This window comes from Patiria miniata, unplaced genomic scaffold (genome assembly GCF_015706575.1).
Source record: "Patiria miniata isolate m_02_andy unplaced genomic scaffold, ASM1570657v1 HiC_scaffold_2, whole genome shotgun sequence".
Taxonomy (NCBI): domain Eukaryota; kingdom Metazoa; phylum Echinodermata; class Asteroidea; order Valvatida; family Asterinidae; genus Patiria; species Patiria miniata.
Genome location: NW_024037058.1, coordinates 10,645,255 through 10,667,511, shown reverse-complemented (window position 1 = coordinate 10,667,511; position 22,257 = coordinate 10,645,255). Strand labels below are relative to the sequence as shown.

At 40.3% G+C, this 22,257-nt stretch overlaps 2 protein-coding genes across 2 annotated transcripts; both read left to right on the top strand.

The window, feature by feature from the left end:
• Positions 1-2,185: 2,185 nt before the first annotated feature.
• On the top strand, positions 2,186-5,211 carry LOC119726482. Its single transcript, XM_038198190.1, has 2 exons — positions 2,186-2,419; positions 2,790-5,211. Exon 2 carries the CDS (start codon positions 2,823-2,825, stop codon positions 5,196-5,198), a length of 2,376 nt encoding a protein of 791 aa, XP_038054118.1. The 5' UTR covers positions 2,186-2,419; positions 2,790-2,822; the 3' UTR covers positions 5,199-5,211.
• LOC119726483 lies at positions 5,192-8,297 on the top strand. Its single transcript, XM_038198191.1, has 2 exons — positions 5,192-7,518; positions 7,705-8,297. Exons 1-2 carry the CDS (start codon positions 5,446-5,448, stop codon positions 7,924-7,926), a joined length of 2,295 nt encoding a protein of 764 aa, XP_038054119.1. The 5' UTR covers positions 5,192-5,445; the 3' UTR covers positions 7,927-8,297.
• The last annotated feature ends 13,960 nt before the right edge of the window (positions 8,298-22,257 follow it).

The following is a 22,257-nucleotide window of genomic DNA, read 5'->3' as shown; positions in this document are numbered from 1 at the left end:
GATGATCTAGTTAGGGTATCTGAATTTGGCATCCTTTCGATATGCGCCCAAAATAAAATAGCCTTTTCATTTTGATGGTCTGAACTATGTCTAGCTTAATGCCAGCCTGTTGGGGGAAATGCCATGCATAATTCAATTTTTCCTTTGAATCAAGACACTTAGGTTCTCGTTCTTTTTTTTCTCTCCTTACAGGGAATGTACAACATTTGCTTTTGCTGCAATTTAAATTGGAGGATTAGTTTGTCATAACAAATATTGTTAAACTAATTGTTTCACTTTTTGGGCTTGTAGATGCTGGAAAACCAAGAAAACCATCATGTTCTTGTAGTCTGGTTCCCTGACCCCACTTAAGATGAAACGGACCAATTTATAGACTTTAGGGAATTGTACGGTCAGCGAATCAGTTTAGCAGGCTTGTAATCCTTTACAGGTGTCGCAAAGCAAATGTGGAATAACAAAATATGAAAAATTAGGAGCTCTGGAAAAATACAAATTTTCTTGAAAATGTATATAAAAAAAGCACAAGGAGCCACGATTTTACACTGTGCTTCAGACTGTCATCCCCTAACCATCCAGTAAGGTATGCATTTCGTGATAATTTGATCATTTCGGTTTTTGATGTTTGCAAATGGTGTATCTTCCCTTTAAATTAAAATTATCCTAATGATAAATTTAGAGAAGAATAAGTCGATGAAAATGAACAGCGACGAAGGGGATTCATCACGCTAGCCACTAAAAATTAAGTTGACTAAATAACAACAAAGCTATTGATATCATTGTTCTGTTCTCATGAATAAATATACTGACCCGATCGAAACTACTGAATTATTCATGACTTGGGCCTAACCATCCTAGGAATAAAAATTACGCCAGCCGCCACTAGTCTGAGTACAGTATCACCCGTTATCCACGGAGCAAGTTTCCTGTATAACGTCTGATATGTCTAGACATGCAGATTATGCAAGTCGCGCGCCATGCCAATAGGAGTCGACTTTACTAACGTGGCGTCATTTTATTCCATTTTATAGGGGCCATTCAGAATTTTCAATGTTTTAAAATTTCGACTTTTTTTCCAAATTATTTTGACCCACCCACCCACCCCTAATTTCGATTAATAAAAAACTGAACATGACTGTACATGTACATGCACTTGCATGTACATGTACTTGAACACCATGTACATGTGTGTCTAGTTCAGTGACGGCGTGAAGTTGTTGGTCATCCTCTTTTATGTGATAAAATATGTGATACCTCACCAACAAGTATCTTTTAACGAAATTCAATCAGAATATTACGGAGCTTTTAAAGGGACAAAGGTGAAAAAAAAAATTGAAAAAAATCATCGTAAGAATGAAAAAAAATCTGCGTTCGAACGAAAAAAATCTGCGTTCGAACGAAAAAAAATCTGCGTTCGAACGAAAAAAATCTGCGTTCGAACGAAAAAAATCTGCGTTCGAACGAAAAAAATCTGCGTTCGAACGAAAAAAATCTGCGTTCGAACGAAAAAAATCTGCGTTCGAACGAAATCAAATTTTGTTTCATCTATTTACTTTTAACCAATGACTTTTTAAAGCGAATGAGATGTAAGTTTTCTTCTGTTTCTGAGAATGGAATGGTACTGTATTTGACATATCGTATTTGAAATATATCGTACATATGCAAGATTGCTACACTTATCAAATCCATTTCCTTACTCGCTTTATTTCGACGGAAAGTGTACGGGTCGTCAAATTATTATTTTTATATCAACTTTTTGTCTTCTATATGTCCTATTGAATATTCCTATTTGTTTGGATAGTAGAAAGTTGTACCATTACCCTTGCCCAGTTAGTTAAAAACAAACAAACAAACAAACTTGCACACTTGTCTACATGCAAAGAACTAAAACTTTGGATGTGTAGATGAAATTATCACATTTGTTTTTTGGGGGTTTGTTTCTTTTTTCTTTTTCCATTTTTTTTTTTGAGCGATGCATTATCGCACGTTTGCTACCTTCCTTTTTTCAGTCATCAATTTCAATTTTACCACCGCACGAAGTTAAATAGTTTAAGGACGTACTGATTTTTGTCAATATGTATCGGTATGATAAGGAACCAACTTGCTGTAAGAAGATTTTTTTTTTCTTCTTCTTGTAGGATTTTACATGTCATGGTTGTGTTTAAAATTTCTTCGCCGCATTTTTCCAGTCAGGGAACATCTGACATTTTACTATTCCGTTTGAATACTGATAAAATTGTCTTTGAAACATCGTTACAATAACTTTATCCAACTTTACTGCGGACTGACTTGCAGGTAGTAATTTTTTTTGTTCATTTTGTTAATGTCTTGACAGGACCGGGGATTTGTTTACAATCCTGAAGATTTTCCCGCTCTCAATCGACATGATGCAGTTTCTGCACCAGAACATGCAAAAGATGAGGTAAAAACAACAAATGTATTTGCAGTTTTCAAGTTGAGAGTTGCCCAACATTGCCCATGACGTCACGAACTATTTTGAATGGGTGGAAAAATGTGTATACATGTACACTGTACAGGTCTGGACTTGCCCACACTCTTTTGTCGACGACACATTGTGTATTTGTTAATGCTATTACCGACACACAATAGAAATCACGGAAACTTTCACAATTTCGTCGCGCCGACGAGTACCAGATATAAGACTCCTCCAACTTTTTTGTATCATTACAGTTTTGGTCAAAGTCACAACAACAACTGCTGTTCCTACCCTACTTCATTAGAAATTAGTTCTGACTAATTTGTATTATTCATCATTTTATTTGTTGCATCAGGAACCCCTGGAGGTACCCTCAAAAAAGCGGAAGATGAAGAAAACACCCGGCCTTCACGAATGTTTGATTTGTTCTAAAACATTCGCCCGCAGAGATGCTCTACGCCGGCACAAGGTCGTACACACTGGCAACAAGAGTGTGTCCTGCCCCAAGTGCGATGCTACATTCCGGCGTGCAGATAATATGAAACGTCATCTGCGCACACAGCACCGGGGTCCTTCAAATCCACCCGCTGCCAGCACCAACCAACCGACTGCATCCACCACCCCACCGCAGGACCAACCCGGCTGTAGCCACGGGCCGACACCATCAGCACCCGTTAACCCAACCGCTGCCAGCACCAACCCACCCACCTCGTTCTCAATCCCGTCGCAGGACCAACAACCCGGCTGTAGCCACTGGTCGTCACCAGTACCCTCTGCTGGGCCTACCGTCTCAACATCGCCAACTCTCCCGACACCCGCAGCTCCCCCAACACAACCTGCCTCCGGTCCACCCAATGATCCACGTAAATGTCCCGAATGTAGAAAGACATTTACTCGCGTGGATTCCTTGAATCGTCATTTCACCAAATTTCACAGCAGGCGAAGGGAATCTTCAGCATCACCTCAGCCAGGTGACGAACTTTTTCAAGAAGATCCTTTCCTATTTACAGAGGATGACGATGACGAACAATCGCGCGTTATTCGAGACAACTGGGACAGTATCAGAACTCATCAGCTCACGGAACAACCCGTCGAAGATGTGTTCAACATCCGAATCGCCCGATCAAAGAAAAATTACAAAAACACTGTTAAGTCAATCCTCTCCAAACTGACCAATGGGGAGAGAATTAACATCTCGTTCGGAGCAGTTGTCCGACATGTGGAGACAGGAGAACTGCGATACTTTGATCCCGACACTGCCAGGTATTTTCCCGATTCAGTGAATTTTAATTCCCAGCAAGTCGCGGAACAGTTCATCGAGCAGTTTCAGAATTCGGATATAACTGAATTTGTCCGACAACACCTGCCAAACTGGTTTGTTGTTTCCGTCACAAATGTGAGACTTTTCATCCGTCAGCCCGCGGATCCCTTAGAAGAAGATCCTGAAGATTTTCCCGAGGCGTTGAGAAATGATGAAAATGAACATTCGCGTGTGTATAGAGAAAACTGGGCGGCCATCAGAACGCATCACCTTGTCGGTCGCGTGGTGCAAGACATTTATAACGTGCGTATGGACCTGCCGTTATGTTCATTGGCTAGAATCATGAATAGCGTGTTCAAAAAACTCACCTGCCGGGGGAAAATTAATATTTCCTTTGGATTCATCCTCCGACATGCGGAAACTGGAGAATTAAGGTATTTTCATCCTTCGTACAACAATGCCAAATTATTCTCTACCGCAATCACCATCGGCTCTCGGGACGACATGGACAATTTAATCTTGCGGTTGGAACAAATGGATATTTTGGAACATTTAAGACAGCAGCGTCCGGACACAAAATGGACCGTGGTGTCACTGACCAATGTTGCTATCTATGTCAACAAGATGGAGCAATTTTACATAGGTACTCCTAGTCGCGACTTACCCGACTTCATCAAGAACAACAGGGGTGTAGACAGTCTGACACACAACGCGCATAGTGGGCAGAGGTACGCCGACAACCTCTGCTTTTTCAGGTGTCTAGCTCTTCACCGTGGAGCAACGATGGAGGCGCTCGAGAGACCAACGCGACATCTGGTGGAAACCTTTCAAAGGGCTACTGGAAGGCAAGTCTCCAAAGGAGTTACCATGGAGGATGTAACTACAGCCGAGCAAGAATTCCAGGTGAATATACAAGTCTACAGCTTGACACAGCACGACGGCGGTGGTGATGGATTGCCACAAACCAAGGTCCAGCTCATCCGCCGTTCTGCCCGCCGACATCCGTCCACCCTCTACCTCAATCTTTTTGAGGACCACTTTTCTTATATTGCGGACTTGAAGAAATATAGTCAGCACTATGAGTGCACAAAATGCAGAACGGTATTCGACAGATCCTTCAACCTCCAGCGCCACGAACCGATTTGCAACGTTAACGTGAAGCATAAGTTCCCCGGTGGCGTGTACAGTTTACCACAGACAATTTTTGACAAGCTGGAAGATGTGGGGATTAACGTCGACGATGACTTAAAATACTTTCCCTATCGAGCCACATATGACTATGAGTGTTATTTCGACGAAGTAGCAGATCGAAATGCCGGCCAAGGTGGAAAACTGAAATGGTGCAATCGTCACGAACTGCTTAGTGTCAGCGTCGCGAGCAACGTTCCGAACTTTGAATCCTTAAGGTGTTTTGTGTCAGAAGGTGACCCTGGTGATCTCGTCGAAAAAAATGGTACATTATCTGCACCAGATAAGCGAGGCCGCATTTCACAACATGGTTGAAAATTTTGACGATGTTTTCAACCGCATCCAAGAGATAATCGATGATCAGAAACAACGAGCCGGGCAACAGCATCAGGAACACAGTGAAACACCTGCCAAAAAAGTGCCAGGGGAGAAGTTGAAGGATGCATTGGAGCAGTACTTGAAGGAACTACCCGTGATCGGTTTCAATTCAGCAAAGTACGACATCAACGTAATAAAAAAGTACTTGTACAAGAAATTACAGGAGGCAGGCGATCCGGTGGAGATGGTCATCAAGAGAACTGGTTCGTATATGTCCCTCAAAACTCAAAAATTGAAGTTCCTCGATATCACTAATTATCTTGCCCCTGGATATTCTTACGCAAAATTTTTAAAGGCGTACGAGTGTCCGAGCGCCAAGGGTTTCTTCCCGTACGAGTATATGACAGACCTGGACAAACTGCACGAAACAGAACTGCCACCCCACGCTGCTTTCTATAGCACGCTAAAAGACGAAAACATCTCTGAGGACGACTACCACTACTGTCAGCAAATTTGGCGGGACAAAAGCATGACGACGCTTCGTGATTTTTTAATGTGGTACAACAATCTAGACGTTGTTCCATTTCTGGACGCCATTCACAAAATGTTTGAATTCTACAAAGAGCGTCAAATGGATATGTTTAAGTCCGCTATCTCTGTCCCCGGCTTGTCGCTACAGTATCTCTTCCTCACCCTGCCTCAGCCAGACGTCCACTTCAGCCTCATAGACGAAGCGAACAAAGACGTATACTACGCCATTAAGGCTAACATCGTGGGTGGTCCTTCCATCGTTTTTCATCGATATCATGAGAAGGAGAAGACATTCATTCGTGGAGGTAAACTGTGTCAGAATATTGTGGGCTTTGACGCCAACGCGTTGTATTTATGGTCGCTCATGCAGGACATGCCCGTTGGGACTTTTGTCCGTAGAAAGGCTGATCAAAACTTCAAGCCGTTTCAAAGCCAAAAGTGGGGTGTTATGGCAGCCGAATGGATGGACTGGGTGGCTTATACAGATGGTGTTTACATACAGCATAAACTCAATGCCAAAGAAAAACAAGTTGGTGACAGACAAATCCCTGTGGACGGTTTTTGTAAACAAAATAATACAGTGTACCAGTTTCAAGGGTGCTTCTGGCACGGTCACCGGTGCCATCTCAATAAGAGCGAGTTTAACCATGTTAGGAAAACCAGTATGGATGAGTTGAGGCAACAGACAGAGCAGACTTCCGCCTATATTCGACAACACGGCTTTCAACTAAAAGAGATGTGGGAGTGTGAGTGGCGGCAAATCCTATCCACCGAGCCAGGCGCAAAGCAGTTTGTAGAGTCACACAGACTACCCCACCACAACCGTAAGACGATGAACCAACGGGAAATCATCAACGCAGTGATGGACGGGTCCATTTTTGGTCTTATCGAGTGTGACATCGAAGTCCCGGAAGCTTTGAGAGATGACTTCGCAGAAATGCCGCCTATTTTTAAGAATGTGGACATTGACAGAGCGGATATCGGTGAGCATATGCGGAGTTACGCCGAACGAGAAGGAGTGATGAAAACACCGCGGCGCAGTCTGATCGGCAGCATGTTCGCTAAGAAAATCCTTTTAGCCACGCCACTCCTCCAATGGTACCTCAATCATGGTCTGGAGGTCCTGCACATCCATGAAGTCATCCAGTATAGACCATCAGCATGTTTCAAGCCCTTTGGAGAGGCGGTTAGCGACGCAAGAAGGGATGGTGATTCGGATCCAACAAAAGCCATCATCGCCGACACGATGAAGCTGTTAGGCAATTCAGCGTACGGAAAAACGGTTACAAATCAAGAAAAACATCTACAGGTGAAAGTCTGCAGCAGCAACGAAGAAGCCACCCGTCTCATAAACAATCCCAACTTCAGATCCCTGCACACTCTCGATGATGAACTCTTTGAAGTCGAACTTAACAAAAAATCAATACGCCTTGGCCTCCCTCTCCAAATAGGGTTTTGCGTATATCAGTATGCAAAACTGCGCATGTTGGAGTTTTATTATGACTTTCTCCTGACATTCATAGATCCGTCCGACTTTCAGCTCTGCGAAATGGACACCGACTCAGCGTACCTGGCGATATCTGGGGAGAGCTTAGACACCATCGTGAAACCTGAGTTGCAAGAGGAATTCCAGCGAGAGAAGGGATCCTGGTTCCCACGTGAAGACAGCGCAGCTCACCGTGCCTATGACAAGCGGACGCCCGGGCTTTTCAAGGTCGAATGGGAAGGGGACGGCATCGTGGCTTTGTGTAGCAAGACCTACTACTGTTTCGGCACAAAAGACAAGGTGAGTTGTAAAGGACTTTACATTTTTCCAGTCAGGAAACATCTGTCGTTTTACTATTGCGTTTGATTATTGATACAATTGTTTTTTGAAACATCGTTACAATAACTTCATCCAACCTACTGTGGATTGACTTGCCAATAGTAATTTTTTCTTTCTTTCTTTCTTTTTCCGTTCATTTTGTTAAAGGTGAGCTGTAAAGGACTTAACAAAAGATCAAACGAGATTACAAAGAGAACCTACCTTGACACGTTGGAGACGCAGCAAGCTGGTGGGGGCGTCAACAGAGGAATCCGAATGCGGCAGGATGGTATGTACACCTACGAGCAGGAGAAGACGGCCTTCAGCTATCTCTACCCAAAGCGGAAGGTGGCAGAAGACGGGGTGTCAACCACTTACCTAGACTTATAAGTTATTTATTAGGGCCATCGATCAGCATCAACACCGTGACGTTAAATAAGATGTAAAGTGGTGGTGGTTAATTTATTTATATATTTAAGATTATTTGGTTCTTTTTTTTTTATGGTGGAGGAATTTCTTTGCAAAATAAGAACTATCAAAATTTTCTAATTTTGACTTTTGAAACCAAACTTATTAAACGACAAGTACAAGCTGATAATACACCTTAATACAAAGTACAAGCTGATAATATACCTTAATATTGCAAAAGTAAATTTAATTCCACTGGTTAAATCTATCGCACATTTGACTTGACATAATGAAAAAAGGTTTTATAATTGATTTATTTTGATTATTTATTCACATTTAAATGTGTATTTGTTGAAATGAAAAAAAAAAAAAAAAAAAAAAAAAAAAAAGGAAAGTCAAAAATATAATATGTGTACAAAGAAAAAAAAGAGAAACGACAAAAAAAAACAGTCTCTGTCACTTTTATTTGTAAACACTTAATTGATATAAAAACAATAATCGTAGCGTTTACTTTTAATTTCTTCTCAATGGGTGGGATGGGGGGGGGGTTTAACTCAATAAAGATTGCAATCCTTATCCTTTATAAATCAAGTACAGAACAAAATAGGTTCATTTGGTCAAATGGATTCGAGACTGAAACATCCTTTTACTGGTGTAATCGCTGGTCCGACTGGGAGCGGGAAAACTCAGTTTGTAAAGCGCCTTATTTTAGCTGAGGGAAATACACTGATTGAACCCGCTATTGATAATATCATTTGGTGTTACGGGGAATATCAAGATGCTTACGACCATCTGGCTAGTCTGGTCCCTCAGATACGATTTGTGGAGGGGTACCCCGATGATTTACTACAGTCCCTGGACCGAAGTCAAAGAAACCTGGTTGTGATAGACGACCTCATGTCCGAAAGCGGCAACAATGTAAAGGTCACTGAACTATTTACCAAGGGTAGTCATCACAGAAACCTATCGGTTATTCTCATACTACAGAATTTATTTTACAAGGGGAAGGAAATGCGAACCATTAGTTTGAACGCTCATTACATGGTTCTGTTTAAAAACCCGAGAGACGCTTCGCAAATTACACATTTAGCGCGCCAAATGTACCCCACTAAGTCCAAGTATATGATGGAGGCCTACCGCGATGCGACATCCGCCCCCTACGGCTATCTCTTCGTAGATTTAAAGCCCGAAACCCCCGAAATTGTACGTCTCAGGACCAGAATTTTTCCCGGCGAATATCCCATCGTTTACACTCAAAAGGTATAAAGGATTGTGTTTAGAACGGACGGCAATCATTTGAAGATGTCGAGGCGTGTGCATCACAACGCTCCCTACCTGCATGTGCTGGCTAAGGGAAGCGACAAGCAACGACAGGGTGTGATACAAGGAGCCAACAAGGAACTGATACATTGTTTGTGCGAGTGCGCCCTCAACGTCCTCAACGGTAACATTTCCCTGAAACCAGCCGAAAAGAAGAAATTACTGAAATATAAACGTCAATTGAGAGTTCTCAGTAATAAGAAAATCGGCATTCAGAAGAAAAAGAAAGTGTTACGTCAGAAAGGAGGTTTTCTCGGTGCTTTACTCACTCCAATATTGGGCGCTCTTGGTGGATTATTGTTTAAATAAACATGGAGCACACCAAGAAAATGGTTCTGGTACCTCAGGAAACGTTGACAAAACTTCAATCGACCAGACGATTGGAACAAACACCGACCACGCGAGTGGTACACAGTTTGGATGGTGAGATGAGAGAGCTACTGGAAAGGAAAAATCTTTCAGACGAGGATAAAATTAAACTGTACCACCAGACGCTGAACAGATACATTAATTTAAATAAACAGAGAATGGCACCGCTGACTATGACTTTAGAAACCAAGAAGACGGACGATCAACCGCCCAACCTGGAGCCGATACCGCATGGTCCACCGAAGTTGGAGCGTGAACTTAGCTTTGGTGATTCCTCTAAACTAAAATTACACTTGAAGGAAGAACCAGAGGAAGAAGAGTCTTTCCACCTGCCCCGATTGTTTGCCGAAGCGTCCCATCTGAAAACTACGCCGAAAGCGAAGAAAAAGAAAACAATGGCGAGTACAAGCACACCGCGTTCGAAACCCAAATGGACTCCCTATTAATACGCACGCACTACCCCGCATTGGTTAAAAGTAAATAGATGAAACAAAATTTGATTTCAAACATGGTTGGAAGAGTCCATAGAGAAATAATTGTGCAACAATCACTGTTCAAATGTTTAATATAAAGTAGCGCCTCGGTTATATATATATATATATATATATATATATATATATATATATATATATATATATATATATATATATATATATATATATATATATATATATATATATATATATATATATATATATATATATATATATGTATCTATACATAAAAAAGAAAAAAAAAACCAAGAGAGAAGAATAAACACTTACATTTTCGTACATCTCGTCGGCGATTCGTTGAATCTCATCCAGTTGACTGTCCGTGAAGTCAGGGCTTTCCCATGGTTGAGACATGATGAAACGGCGCTAAAATGTTGATCGTTGAAGACGGAATAAAGTTGCTTGTCGACTCTCTGAGGATCTACCAGAATTGAACCTCCGGCCGTGAGCTCCTTGCTTATATCTCTCCAGAAAAAAATATCCATATTCACAAAGACACCATGGTAACCTGATCAACAATCTTTTGGATGGACAAGCTTGTCTTAAACATTTCTAAGATCCCCGTGAATGAAGTGATATTTGTTGTCAAAGTTTCTCCAGCAACCACGGGTCTTTCCCACGGACCACTGGCACCAGTCTTAGAATTAGAACAGAGGCCAATGTGACGGACAGCTCATCTTAGTAATTACGAAAGCCCATCTTTAGAAATTAGGAAAGCCCATGTGATTGTTGTGGAAATTTCTCCGGCAACCACGGGTCTTTCCCACGGACCACTGGCACCAGTCTTAGAATTAGAACAGAGACCCATGTGACGGACCGCTCATCTTAGAAGTTGAGAAAGCTCATCTGTATAAATTAGGAAAGCCCATGTGATTGTTGTGGAAATTTCTCCGGCAACCACGGGTCTTTTCCACGGACCACTGGCACCAGTCTTAGAATTAGAACAGAGACCCATGTGACGTACCGCTCATCTTAGAAGATGAGAAAGCTCATCTTTAGAATTTAAGAAAGCCCATGTGATGATTGTTGTAGAAGTTTCTCCGACAACCACGGGTCTTTCCCACGGACCACTGGCACCAGTCTTAGAATTAGAACAGAGGCCCATGTGACGGACCGCTCATCTTAGAAGTTGAGAAAGCTCATCTGTATAAATTAGGAAAGCCCATATAGGAAGTGTATTTAGCCTGCATAACGTTTTAACTTCGTTTTAATCAAGGTGATTGGCAGCCCGTCTTTAGAAATTGAGAAAGCCCGTCTTTAGAAATTGAAAAAGCCCGTTGGGGCTCTGGACTTCACACTGTACAAACGTTTTAACTTCGTGTTCACGACAAACTTTCTTAGATTAGTTCAATAGTCTATTTTTGAAGACAAAAATAAAAATAAAAAAAAAGAAGTAAATATATAAATAAATAAATACATAAATAAATAAAATAAAACAGCACTAGAGCCGTGCTCGCGACTTCATCGCTCACACACTAGCCTCGAGACAAGTCTCGAGACTTACGCTACAGTTCCACTCCGTTCGGGTTACTAGCGTAAGGCCAATGTCGCCACTACCGTGGCTCCGTAGGTTTGGCGAAACCCAGAGCACTAGAGCCGTGCTCGCGACTTCATCGCTCACACGCTAGCCTCGAGACAAGTCTCGAGACTTACGCTACAGTTCCACTCCGTTCGGGTTACTAGCGTAAGGCCAATGTCGCCACTTACGTGGCTCCGTTAATGGAAAAAAAATAATAATAAACTAAAACGACATAAAAAAAAAAATAAATAAATAAATAAATAAATAAATAAATAAAAAAAAAAATAAATAAATAAATAAAAAAATAAATAAATAAAAAAAAAAAAAAAAAAAAATACATTTTAAAATTAAAAAAAAAAAAAAAAAAAATTAACTTTTACCTTATTCCACCTCCACCTCATACCACCTCCACCTCATACCACCTCCACCTCATCCCACCTCCACCTCATTCCACCTCCACCTCATCCCACCTCATGCCACCTCATGCCACCTCATGCCACCTCAATCCCACCTCAATCCCACCTCAATCCCACCTCAATCCCACCTCAATCCCACCTCAACGGGGGTCGAGCTGCTCCGCCTATACTACTCATAATCTATCACCTCAAGATGTTACTAAACACAGTCATAGCTAATCAGTTTTGTCAAAACATTAATTAACATTAATGAACGTTTGCAACTTAATTGGTCAAAACCGGGAAATGTGTTTCCACGAAGTGTACTATACCATTCTTTCGCGTGTAAAGTGCCTGCACACTACGCGTCAAAAACGGGTTTTGCGTTTTCACGAAGTGACACAAAAAAATTATGTCACGTGATATGCGCGACTCACTTCCGGCGTTTTCACGAAGTAGCGCTAACCCATTAGCTAATACACATGGTTAGCGTCACTTCGTGAAAACTCGAACACAGCATAATCTGAATCTTGAGTTTTCACGAAGTGACCTTATGGTTAATTAGTTTGATAACTCATTAGTATTATTTGTTTTCAATAAAAATCACACATTTATAACGTGACATTCAAGGTCCCAGCTTTCAGACAGTGTAAAAAAAATATGAATTTTGAGGCTAAAACGATGTTCAGATCACCGTTTCAAAACATATCCTCAACTTAAATCGTTGGTATCTCGAAACACACATTTTCCACTTCACGGGGCGGGGGTAGGTCACTTCGTGGTGTCGGTGACGGATTGGTCAAAATCTAGGAGGTCAAGAGGCGGGGTCTTGCCTAATCAATCAGCGAATTTGCTCAAATGTCATAGACTATATACGGTATATTACATAGACTACGAAATGCCCGGAAGATATCCGAAATTGTCGACGGAAAACAGGCGAAATGCCTCCTTTTTTTCGTCACGTGCCGTCAGCTGCCTGACCTTGGATTGAGCAAAAAGTCTTTTGTTTCTGGGAACCAGACAAGACGTATGACTTAAATGCACATAGACGTGTTCCCAATCCCTCCATCCATCAGTAACTTCTGAATGGTCGTTTGCGTATAATACATCCGACCAAAAGTGATTTTTTTACACAGATCTTTTCACTCGATGTCCGTCATGTTTTAATCACATATTTGTTTTTCATAAACTAAAGTTCTATTAAACTGAGGAATACAGTAACTGAGAATACGTAACTATATAGACAACCGGCATTACGCTCCGCCTATAGCCAGCTTACAGGCCTATACCAGCACCATCACATGTCAGATTATACATGCAGACCTCATGCGTAGCGGCTAACTCAGAGGGTTTCTGTTGTTATTTTATTTCAATTTAACAATGAATTCTCAAAATTTCACTCAAGCACATCACAGTAAAACAAAGGCATTGCCCTTAAGATTTTTGATACGCGTGGTCTATTTTCTCGGGAGTACGTGGAATTTCGAACGAACTGCATACTAGTTTAATCAGGCTAAAGCTTGTGTAAAGGACTTAGCTGATAAAGAAAAAGCACGGTAATAATGCCTATTCTTCAGATGTTTTAATGATTTAAAAATTAACTATGACTTCAACATGGTCAATATTGCGAAACCTTAGAAATTAAAGTCCAATTATTTTATCGAACTCGATGGTTCTGGAACTGGGCTCGTTGCCAGATTTTGTTTCTCCGATGTGCAGGTCTAAAAGATCGTGTCATTATATTCTTCCCGGCTTTTAAACCTAGCTTTATACACCAATAAAATATTAAATAGGGTCTATTGGAAGGGGGGAGGAGCCACATGTTGCCATCCCCTCCCCCGACTTCGGAAGAGCCGGACATTAGATGGGCCTGGCCTCCCCGCCATGTTTTGATTTGGCGATGGAGGACCAGTCCATGGCCCAGATGTTAAGATCTTTCCAATGTAATATTCATCCTTTCCAAAAAAAATAAAATTGTTTCTGAATAAACTTTAAAACATGATCAAAATTAGGTACATTACAAAGTTGGTTTTACCCATCGCCGACCAATTTTTTTTTTTATAAACACTCAGTATCATAATTCAGTGTTGTACGTTGGCTTGCGAGGAAAAAAATCTGAAACTATAAACTGTGGTTGGGCTCGAGCCCACAACCCCCTGCTAAGACGTATTACCTGGCAGGTTCGAGTCTGTTTTACCATGCGGAGGTGAACACCGATTTCGTGGGGGGGGGGGGGAGGGGGCTGTTCAAAAGCGGTCTATCATCGATAGTAAAAGCCAATAGGCGGCACCCTTCAACGCGGCAACTTTGCCCATTCGCTCGTACCCCCCCCCCCCCCGCCCTGCAAACAGGACGCGATTTTTTGTTTGCATGTGGGCGTATTTCGAAGTACGTTGAGTTGCAAGACAGGTTCTCGGACTTTATTTTCCCTTGAAAAAAAAGATCCTCCAAACCACATCTTGGTAAATGAAAAATGTTGCAAATGACTAACAAACATTTTAAAGAGAAAACAAGCAGTAAAGAAGAAGAAATTAAAAAAGTATCCAATGAGAATCGATCTCACACCATCGGATTCGTAATCCGATGTAGTATCCATAACACTACATCGGATTACATCGATCGATGTGGTTGTTTTAAAACATTAAATTATTATTGCATATATAGGGCCGTCCAGCATAATCCAGTATATACTATCGAGCGTGTGGTATGGAAAATAACTCGCAAACAGGACGCATGGGATACGCTGATGCATTCATGCTCTGATTGGATAGATTTTGCGTGACCTGTGACCTACACTTAAGATCACGGCCACGACCCTGCAAAGTTTTAAACGGCCGTTAAAACTGAGTAGTCAATCTTTCTTATATTCCCGTTCATAAATGCCTTTTTTTTTTCGTTGAAAAGCGGATGATATAGGAAAATCTGTAAAACATATGTATTTGTTTTGTAAATTTTCGATTCCCGTCACTTGCCCAGGCTCCGTGTCGAATTCACGAAGGGTCAACTGGCATACAATGCTTCGCTTAATTTGTCCACATGGTCTGCAATGAAAAAAAATTCACATCCGGTATGGAATGTGTGCAGTTCTATGGGAAAGTTTTCGGATAGCATTTGCGCGCATTGGCTAATTGCGGTCTTAAACAGCTGCAGCCAGATGCTTTACACTTAGGTCATGGTATGTTACCTAGCATGCCATCCTCATTTCCTTCACAAGATTCTGTGAAGATCATCAGCGTATCGCAGCGCCCTGTTTGCAGCTCGGTGGGTACGAGCGAACTTTGCCCACGGATACATGATTTTGTCCCCTTGCACACACTGCGAAGGTCTGGTTTACTCTATAGTCTAGTATCGCAATCGGAGAATGACCAAAGACCCGACATAGAAATTGCCCGCTGATTGGTCAAAATCTAGATGTCAAGAGGCGGTTGTCTCGCACAATTAATCAGTGAATCTGCTCAAATATATTAAACCATTGCTATGACATCACACTATTGTTAAAACTGTGGATTCGGATCTACGAATCTCTTACACTGGTCACAAAGTGTGGATTCGGAACGAAGAATCTTTCGTAAAGTGTGGATTCGGAATTACGAATCCACACTTTGAACAAGTGAGCCTGAATAGGACCGTCTGCGTGAAAATTTGTTTTCCGAAAATTACCAATGCATCTTCACTGTCACATTCGCCGCCGTCACTGCAAAAACTACTTTAAATCAGAAAGAAATCGTCGTCTGAATTATCCATTTTGTCGTAAGGAGCCTATACACACAAAATGGCTTGGTTGTACGGGTGTGGCGATACACATGCTAAACATGCCAGGGACACATGTTGCAACCTGACGCCACTTCCGCGCTTGTGTACGAAGTCTATGGAGAGTCATTTCAAGTATTTCCTAACAAAATTTGAAACATTTCTCAGTCCCAGATTCATGTATTATCATCATTTTTGCAACGAATGACCTTCATTGAGATGATATATGAAGCAAAAAGTGGCGTCAGGTTGCAGCATTCTTTCCAATACTTCTGTTGACGCAATGGTTTAAGTCGAAGAATACACTCGTAAGTGTGGATTCTTAATTTACGAATTCACTCGGCGTTTCGCGCGTCGTGAATTCTTAAATTACGAATCCACACTTTCTCGTGTATTTTCCTTAACACAGACCATGGCATTCGCCATGGTTTATTACATAGACTACTCTTACTCCTCAGTTACGACGGATTCAGTTTTACAGACGTTAGATATCACTAACACCTGATACCAAGTTTTACTAAACGACGAAGTGCTCCAGCATGAAAACTTGAAAGCCGATGGCAATATTTGAGTGATACTAAAACTCGTTTTAAAATTTAACTGAGACACTTTTCTAACCAAGGGCGAATCCAGAACCATATTTTCGGGGGTGGGGGGGGGGCAAGAGGGCGTAGTATAGTATCGTGCGCTTTTTCCACGTTGTAATATTAAAACTAAAATGTGTAGCTGACACATTGCAAGGGAGATACGAAACGTTTTAATTTATTTCCTAAATAAAATAAAACTTTTTTTTCAGGGAGGTTGAAGGGGGCGGGGTTGGCTTGGAGGCTCGGATTCTTGAATCCCATTGCATTGCATTCGCGTTAGTCAATGACGTAATTTTTAGAATCATCTTTGCCAAAAAAATAATAAACGGAAAACTTGACTGCAGACTCACCCTTCAGCATTCTCCATGAACGATAATTTACAGGCACCTTGCAGTTGCTAGAATCCAATGTTGACTAGTGGAGACTGCATCCAATGCAATCACTCCCAGAATAGCCCATACTGCAGCCAGGCCCCCAGGATTCTCTCCTGACCAATGATCTGCCAGTCTGACCGCGGACCAGTAAGTCTTTGCACAGCGACGGAATTCCCCACGATTATTAGCGTACGGTGCTGTATGTAATTGTAAGTGGTCACGTGATCCCCACTTCCTGTCGGTGACTTCATGCTTTATCAGTCTGGTCCAATTTATAATAACTGAACAAGTATACCTTTTATCTACTGCTCGGTGCATGACAGGGTACTTCTTTTGCTTGGGTGTTAAAATACACACCAAAGTTAGGCTTACAGTTATCAATCTCACAACCGAATCGTATGCAGTTCCATCATCAGAATGAATTGAAGCTGATGGCATGGACCATGCAATATTCTCTCCCGCAAGTTCATCATCCAGTTTGGACAACATCCACACGATCTCGACAGTACAAATGTTACCCATATTGTTTTATTTTCAGGGTGTATATCGACGTTTCAAGTCCATGGTCAACTCAGCTGATATCAGGAGTAGCCATCAGGTCATGGTGAGATTTTGAGGTAAACCGAAGCGGACTATTCGTCGTGGTAGTCTCCAATGACAACCACGAGCACAGCCATTACTTTTTTCGTCAGGGCCGAAGATTCACAAACCATGGCACAGATACAGTCGAACTGTTAATTGCTTCAATGTTAACTCTCCCCCAACGTATTGTGTCATCCATTCAAACAATCCAGTATCTATGATCCATGACCTGAACCATTATCCTGCGAGAAAACAATTTACATGTACATGTATACACGAGTTATAAACGTGTCGTTCCGAGCACACTTAACCTATTTACATGCGAATAGGCCTACGTACACCTCGTATGGACGCTTAATAATGACGTATAGGGAGTTCCCCGCTATTGTGCAACGCAAAGGAAATCCCGAATTCGCAATCACGGATTGCGTAAAGGCACGATAGGGAAACTCCAACCCCTGTATCGCTTTGTTATGCCTCAATAGTACACAGGCAATATAAGGTTTGACCTCAAACAAATTGCAACAGAATTTTTTTCACCACAGTGCATTTCTATAAGGTCCCTAAAATGACATACTAAAAGTCTTAACAAATCGAGGTGGTGGAAATATGCCTAATTTGCATAAATCCAAAATGGCCGCATATGTTAGGACTTTCTCATTGATTTGGTCATATTTCTCATACTAGGTAGATTTTGGAGGTACTTTAAACAACAGTTTTAGTCCTTTTATATTGATTTACTCATTATTCTAGTCCTAGGTAAATTCCAAGATCCCTATGTTTCTGAAATTTTCCAAATGCCGTATAATTTGCATAAATGCCGTATATCAATTTGCCTAAATTAAAGTTAAAATAATGGATGCCATGTGTGGACATGTACCAATTGAAGTTTCCCTGATAATCCAAGTCAAATTTCACACCACAGTGCATTGCTATAAGGTCCCTAAAAAAGTTGTTAAAAATCCAAGTGGTGGAAATATGCCTAATTTGCATAAATTCAAAAGGCCGCTAATTACATGATTTTCATATGATTTGGCCATAATAGTATATAGGCCGTTATGTACTTTTGCTTTTTTTTTGTTTAAGAAGGAATTTTTGCCATATTTGGAAAGAGTTTACCTCCCTAAGCCGGAAATGCATTGGAGACATTTTTCCCCAGCTACCATGTGGCGGCCATCTTGGATTTCAAAATGGCCGCCATTTCGAGCCTAATTTGTATCATAACTTCGGACTTGATTGTCACGTGAAGTTCATTTTGATGGCAAACCCCATGTTTTTGATACCAAGGAACCTGAGTACATTATTGTTTATGGTGTACTCCAATTGGATGGCAGCCATCTTGGATATTTCAAATATATGGCCGCCATACTTTTAAATTCAAACCCCAACCTCGTCAATTTTTTTAGTTTATGGGGTAATTTCGGCTGGAAAGCCGAAATTTTAAGTTTTAGCACCATCGGACAAACAATTTTCGCGCAATTTTGGTCAAAATGGACATTGCTGCCATTTTTAAATGACCATATTTTCATAATCTGTGAGCCAAATTTGTTAATCTTAATTTCTTTTGAAAGGTTACATCATGAGAAATCCAAATTTACCATTGTTTTTTTCATGTCGGGGTTATTTGAAGTATAATGACATTTTGACCTTTAATTTGACCTTGAATTTGACCTAGTGGATCACCCGACATTGAGACAAACTTGGATGAAAATTAAACCCCAAGATGTTCGCTACAAAATATCAAAAAATTGGGAACGATATTTTTTGTTCGGTTTTTGGCTCATCTCAAAGTTGGCATACGTGTTGCAAAATGGGATATCCCTATGCAGTGTACTAGTGGATTTAAAGTAGGGATTTTTTTTGTCCCTGAAATGTGTTTATGTTCAGGGTGTCACAAGACTGCTAATATTATTCCTTTTATTTTCTGAGTTGATTTATCAATCACTAATTTTTACGGCCTTAAAGTGTTATGTAACTTCGGAGGTGGGTGCTAGGTGAATTATGAAAATCGTAACTGCTTTTTCCTTTGTTGCATACCAATTCCGGGCTCGCACCCATGTGGGAGGGGTATAAAACCCTCGCCCACGTATTTTTGGATTGAGTTTTGCGGTTTTTGGTTTATTTCTTTCCCGTAATATATAATTTGATTTTTGTGATTTGTAACTCCTGTGTTAAATCCTCTGTTCTTCTGAGTTATTCCTTGATTTTTGGTCTGAGTAGAGCGGCGCAAGGGTTCGCTCTGCGACACAGGGATATCATATTTTCCAACACTTATACCAACTTTGACAAGAGCTAGAAACTTAACAAAAAATATTATACCCCATATGAAAAATAGGATCTCAAAAGGTACCTCGGACTGGAATGATGATGAAATCAATGTCAAAGGACAAATTGTCGTTCAAAGTACTCCAAAAAGCCATGCAGGACAAGAGTTATGGCCAAATTAAAAATGTAATTAGTGGCCATTTTGAATTTATGCAAATTAGGCATATTTCCACCACTTGGATTTCTTTCCTTTTTTTTAAGGAACCTTATAGCAATGCACCACGGTGTGAAATTAATGTATGTACATGACTGGACATGGATTAATAGGGAAAATTAATTGTGACATGTCCACACATGACAGCCATAATTTTAACTTTGATCTATGCAAATTAATAAATGGCATTTATGCGAATTATTATCGGCATATCGCAAATTTGGGAAACATAGGGATATTGAAACTTACTAAGGTCTAGAATAATGAGTAAATCAATGTAAAAGGACTAAAATTATTGTTTAAAATACCTCAAAAAGCTACCTAGTATATGAAATATGACCACATCAGTGCGAAAGTCCTAAAATATGCGGCCATTTTGGATTTATGCAAATTAGGCATATTTCCACCACCTGGATTTTTAAAAGACTTTTAGTATGTCAATTTAGGGACCTTATAGAAATGCACTGTGGTGAAAAAAAATTATGTTGCAATTTGTTTGAGGTTCACTCAAAAAATGAAGTATTTTGTCTGTACTACCTCCCACCTAAGTAGTGTTAATAGCAAACCACTGAACATTGCTATTTGCAATAAATTGGGTTATGTATTATGAAACTGTTTAATTACCTGTTGTTTGTTTATAATTATGTAAATTTCATTTTTTTTCTTCAAGTTGTTTTAGCAGCTGTGTAAGGGCTTCACAAGAAAGCTGCTTAAAAGTAACATCAGTGTACTTTTTTAATTTACTGTCTTTTTCACTGTTAAAGTAACATTTCACTTGTAATAATTGGAAGTGACATATATATGTTAAGTAATTTGATTATGTTTAAGTTGATGTTCATCAGTGCAAACATCGATTAGTGCCAATTAGATAGTCACGAAACTTGCCATGTAATTTTAAAAGTGATGTAAACGCGCTATTTTGATATTTAACTATATACATATATATATAGATTCATATATATATCATATTGCAGATAGTATATATATATTGCAGCATAATAAATGAATATAAATCATCTACAGATCTTCTCTGAAGTCAATGGGCATCTCAATAATAAAACAAGATCAACTCTCTGTGTTTAGTATAAAATATATTGTTGCAGCATCACTATATATTCTATTATAAAGTAGCCAAAAAGTGGTACTGGGTGTGGTTAAGAAACACATTAGAAAAATACTTTCCACCACTCGGATTTCTTAAGACTTTTAATATGTTATAGAGGAGATTTTTCTGAGTAATAACCTTTTTAAATGGTTTCTGTTGCAATTTGTTTGAGGTTACCCCTTAATTTTTCACATAATGCCTGTACTACAAATACAATTACGGACATGTAATGTATGAGTTTCAAGGATAGCAACTGCTCAAAATGACGGCGCTTCTCGATCTCAAAAGTGATGCCTGATCCACTAAATGGTCGGTATGTACAGTACATGTATATAAACGCGTTCACTTCCGCTCTGTAATATTTGATAACATTAAGAAATAACACAAGGAATTTCCTTTTTGGAAAGGAGATCGAGACAGAGAGAGAAAAGGAGGGGGGAGGGCATGGGCGTCGCCAGGATTTTTTCTAGAGGGGGGCAAAAAAATTGTTTGCCAAAAAATGCTTGTATTTCTCAACACATCCTCGATTTATCAGTTTTAGAGGAGGGCAGGGACATTTTGCCCCCCCCCCCCCACTCATTAAATTTACACCACTTTGTCTCCGCGCCTCTTTTTCTTTTCTTTTTTTCTTTTTCTTTTCTTCCTTTTTTTTTGCTATTCCGGGGGGGGGGGGGGAGAGTGCCCCCCTTGCCCCCCTCCCTCGCGACGCCCATGGGGGAGGGAGATTTTGGATCCCCGTCTCTCACAAATCCATATTCAACAAGTGAAACAATGTACAAAACCAACGTATTATTTCAGGGAAGTGTCCACTCTTTAATATGTACTCTCAAAAATTAAATTTGATGAAACTAAAATGTCATCATACATCCCCGATTAGGAAATGTACAATCCAAATTCATGACGCCGAGTTATACATTTACAAAAACACACAATTGTATTCAAGTTTCAATGATTTTGTAAATCATAATTATGTAATCGTCGGATTGACATGGATCTTTTTAATAATTGGACATTAATTTATATGTTTCCATTTCTCCAAACAGTTCTGGAGAAGGATTTCCTGAGAATATGCTGAGAATAAAAACAGTAAAATCTTACAAAACCAATAGGTATTGGGTTCAAGGCCCAACACCTAATAAAATGGGAGGAAAGGCGATTCGAACAAAATTGGTCATGTTTTTGGCACATCGTCACCGACACCACGAAGTAACACTCTACCGTGTTAAACCATATTTTTTTCGATTTTGAGTTTTTTGGATTTTTAAACATTATTCATCAAGGCCTACCATTGCAAGAAGTTTCAAAGCTTCAAGAGCTTTACTTTAATAATTACGCTAAG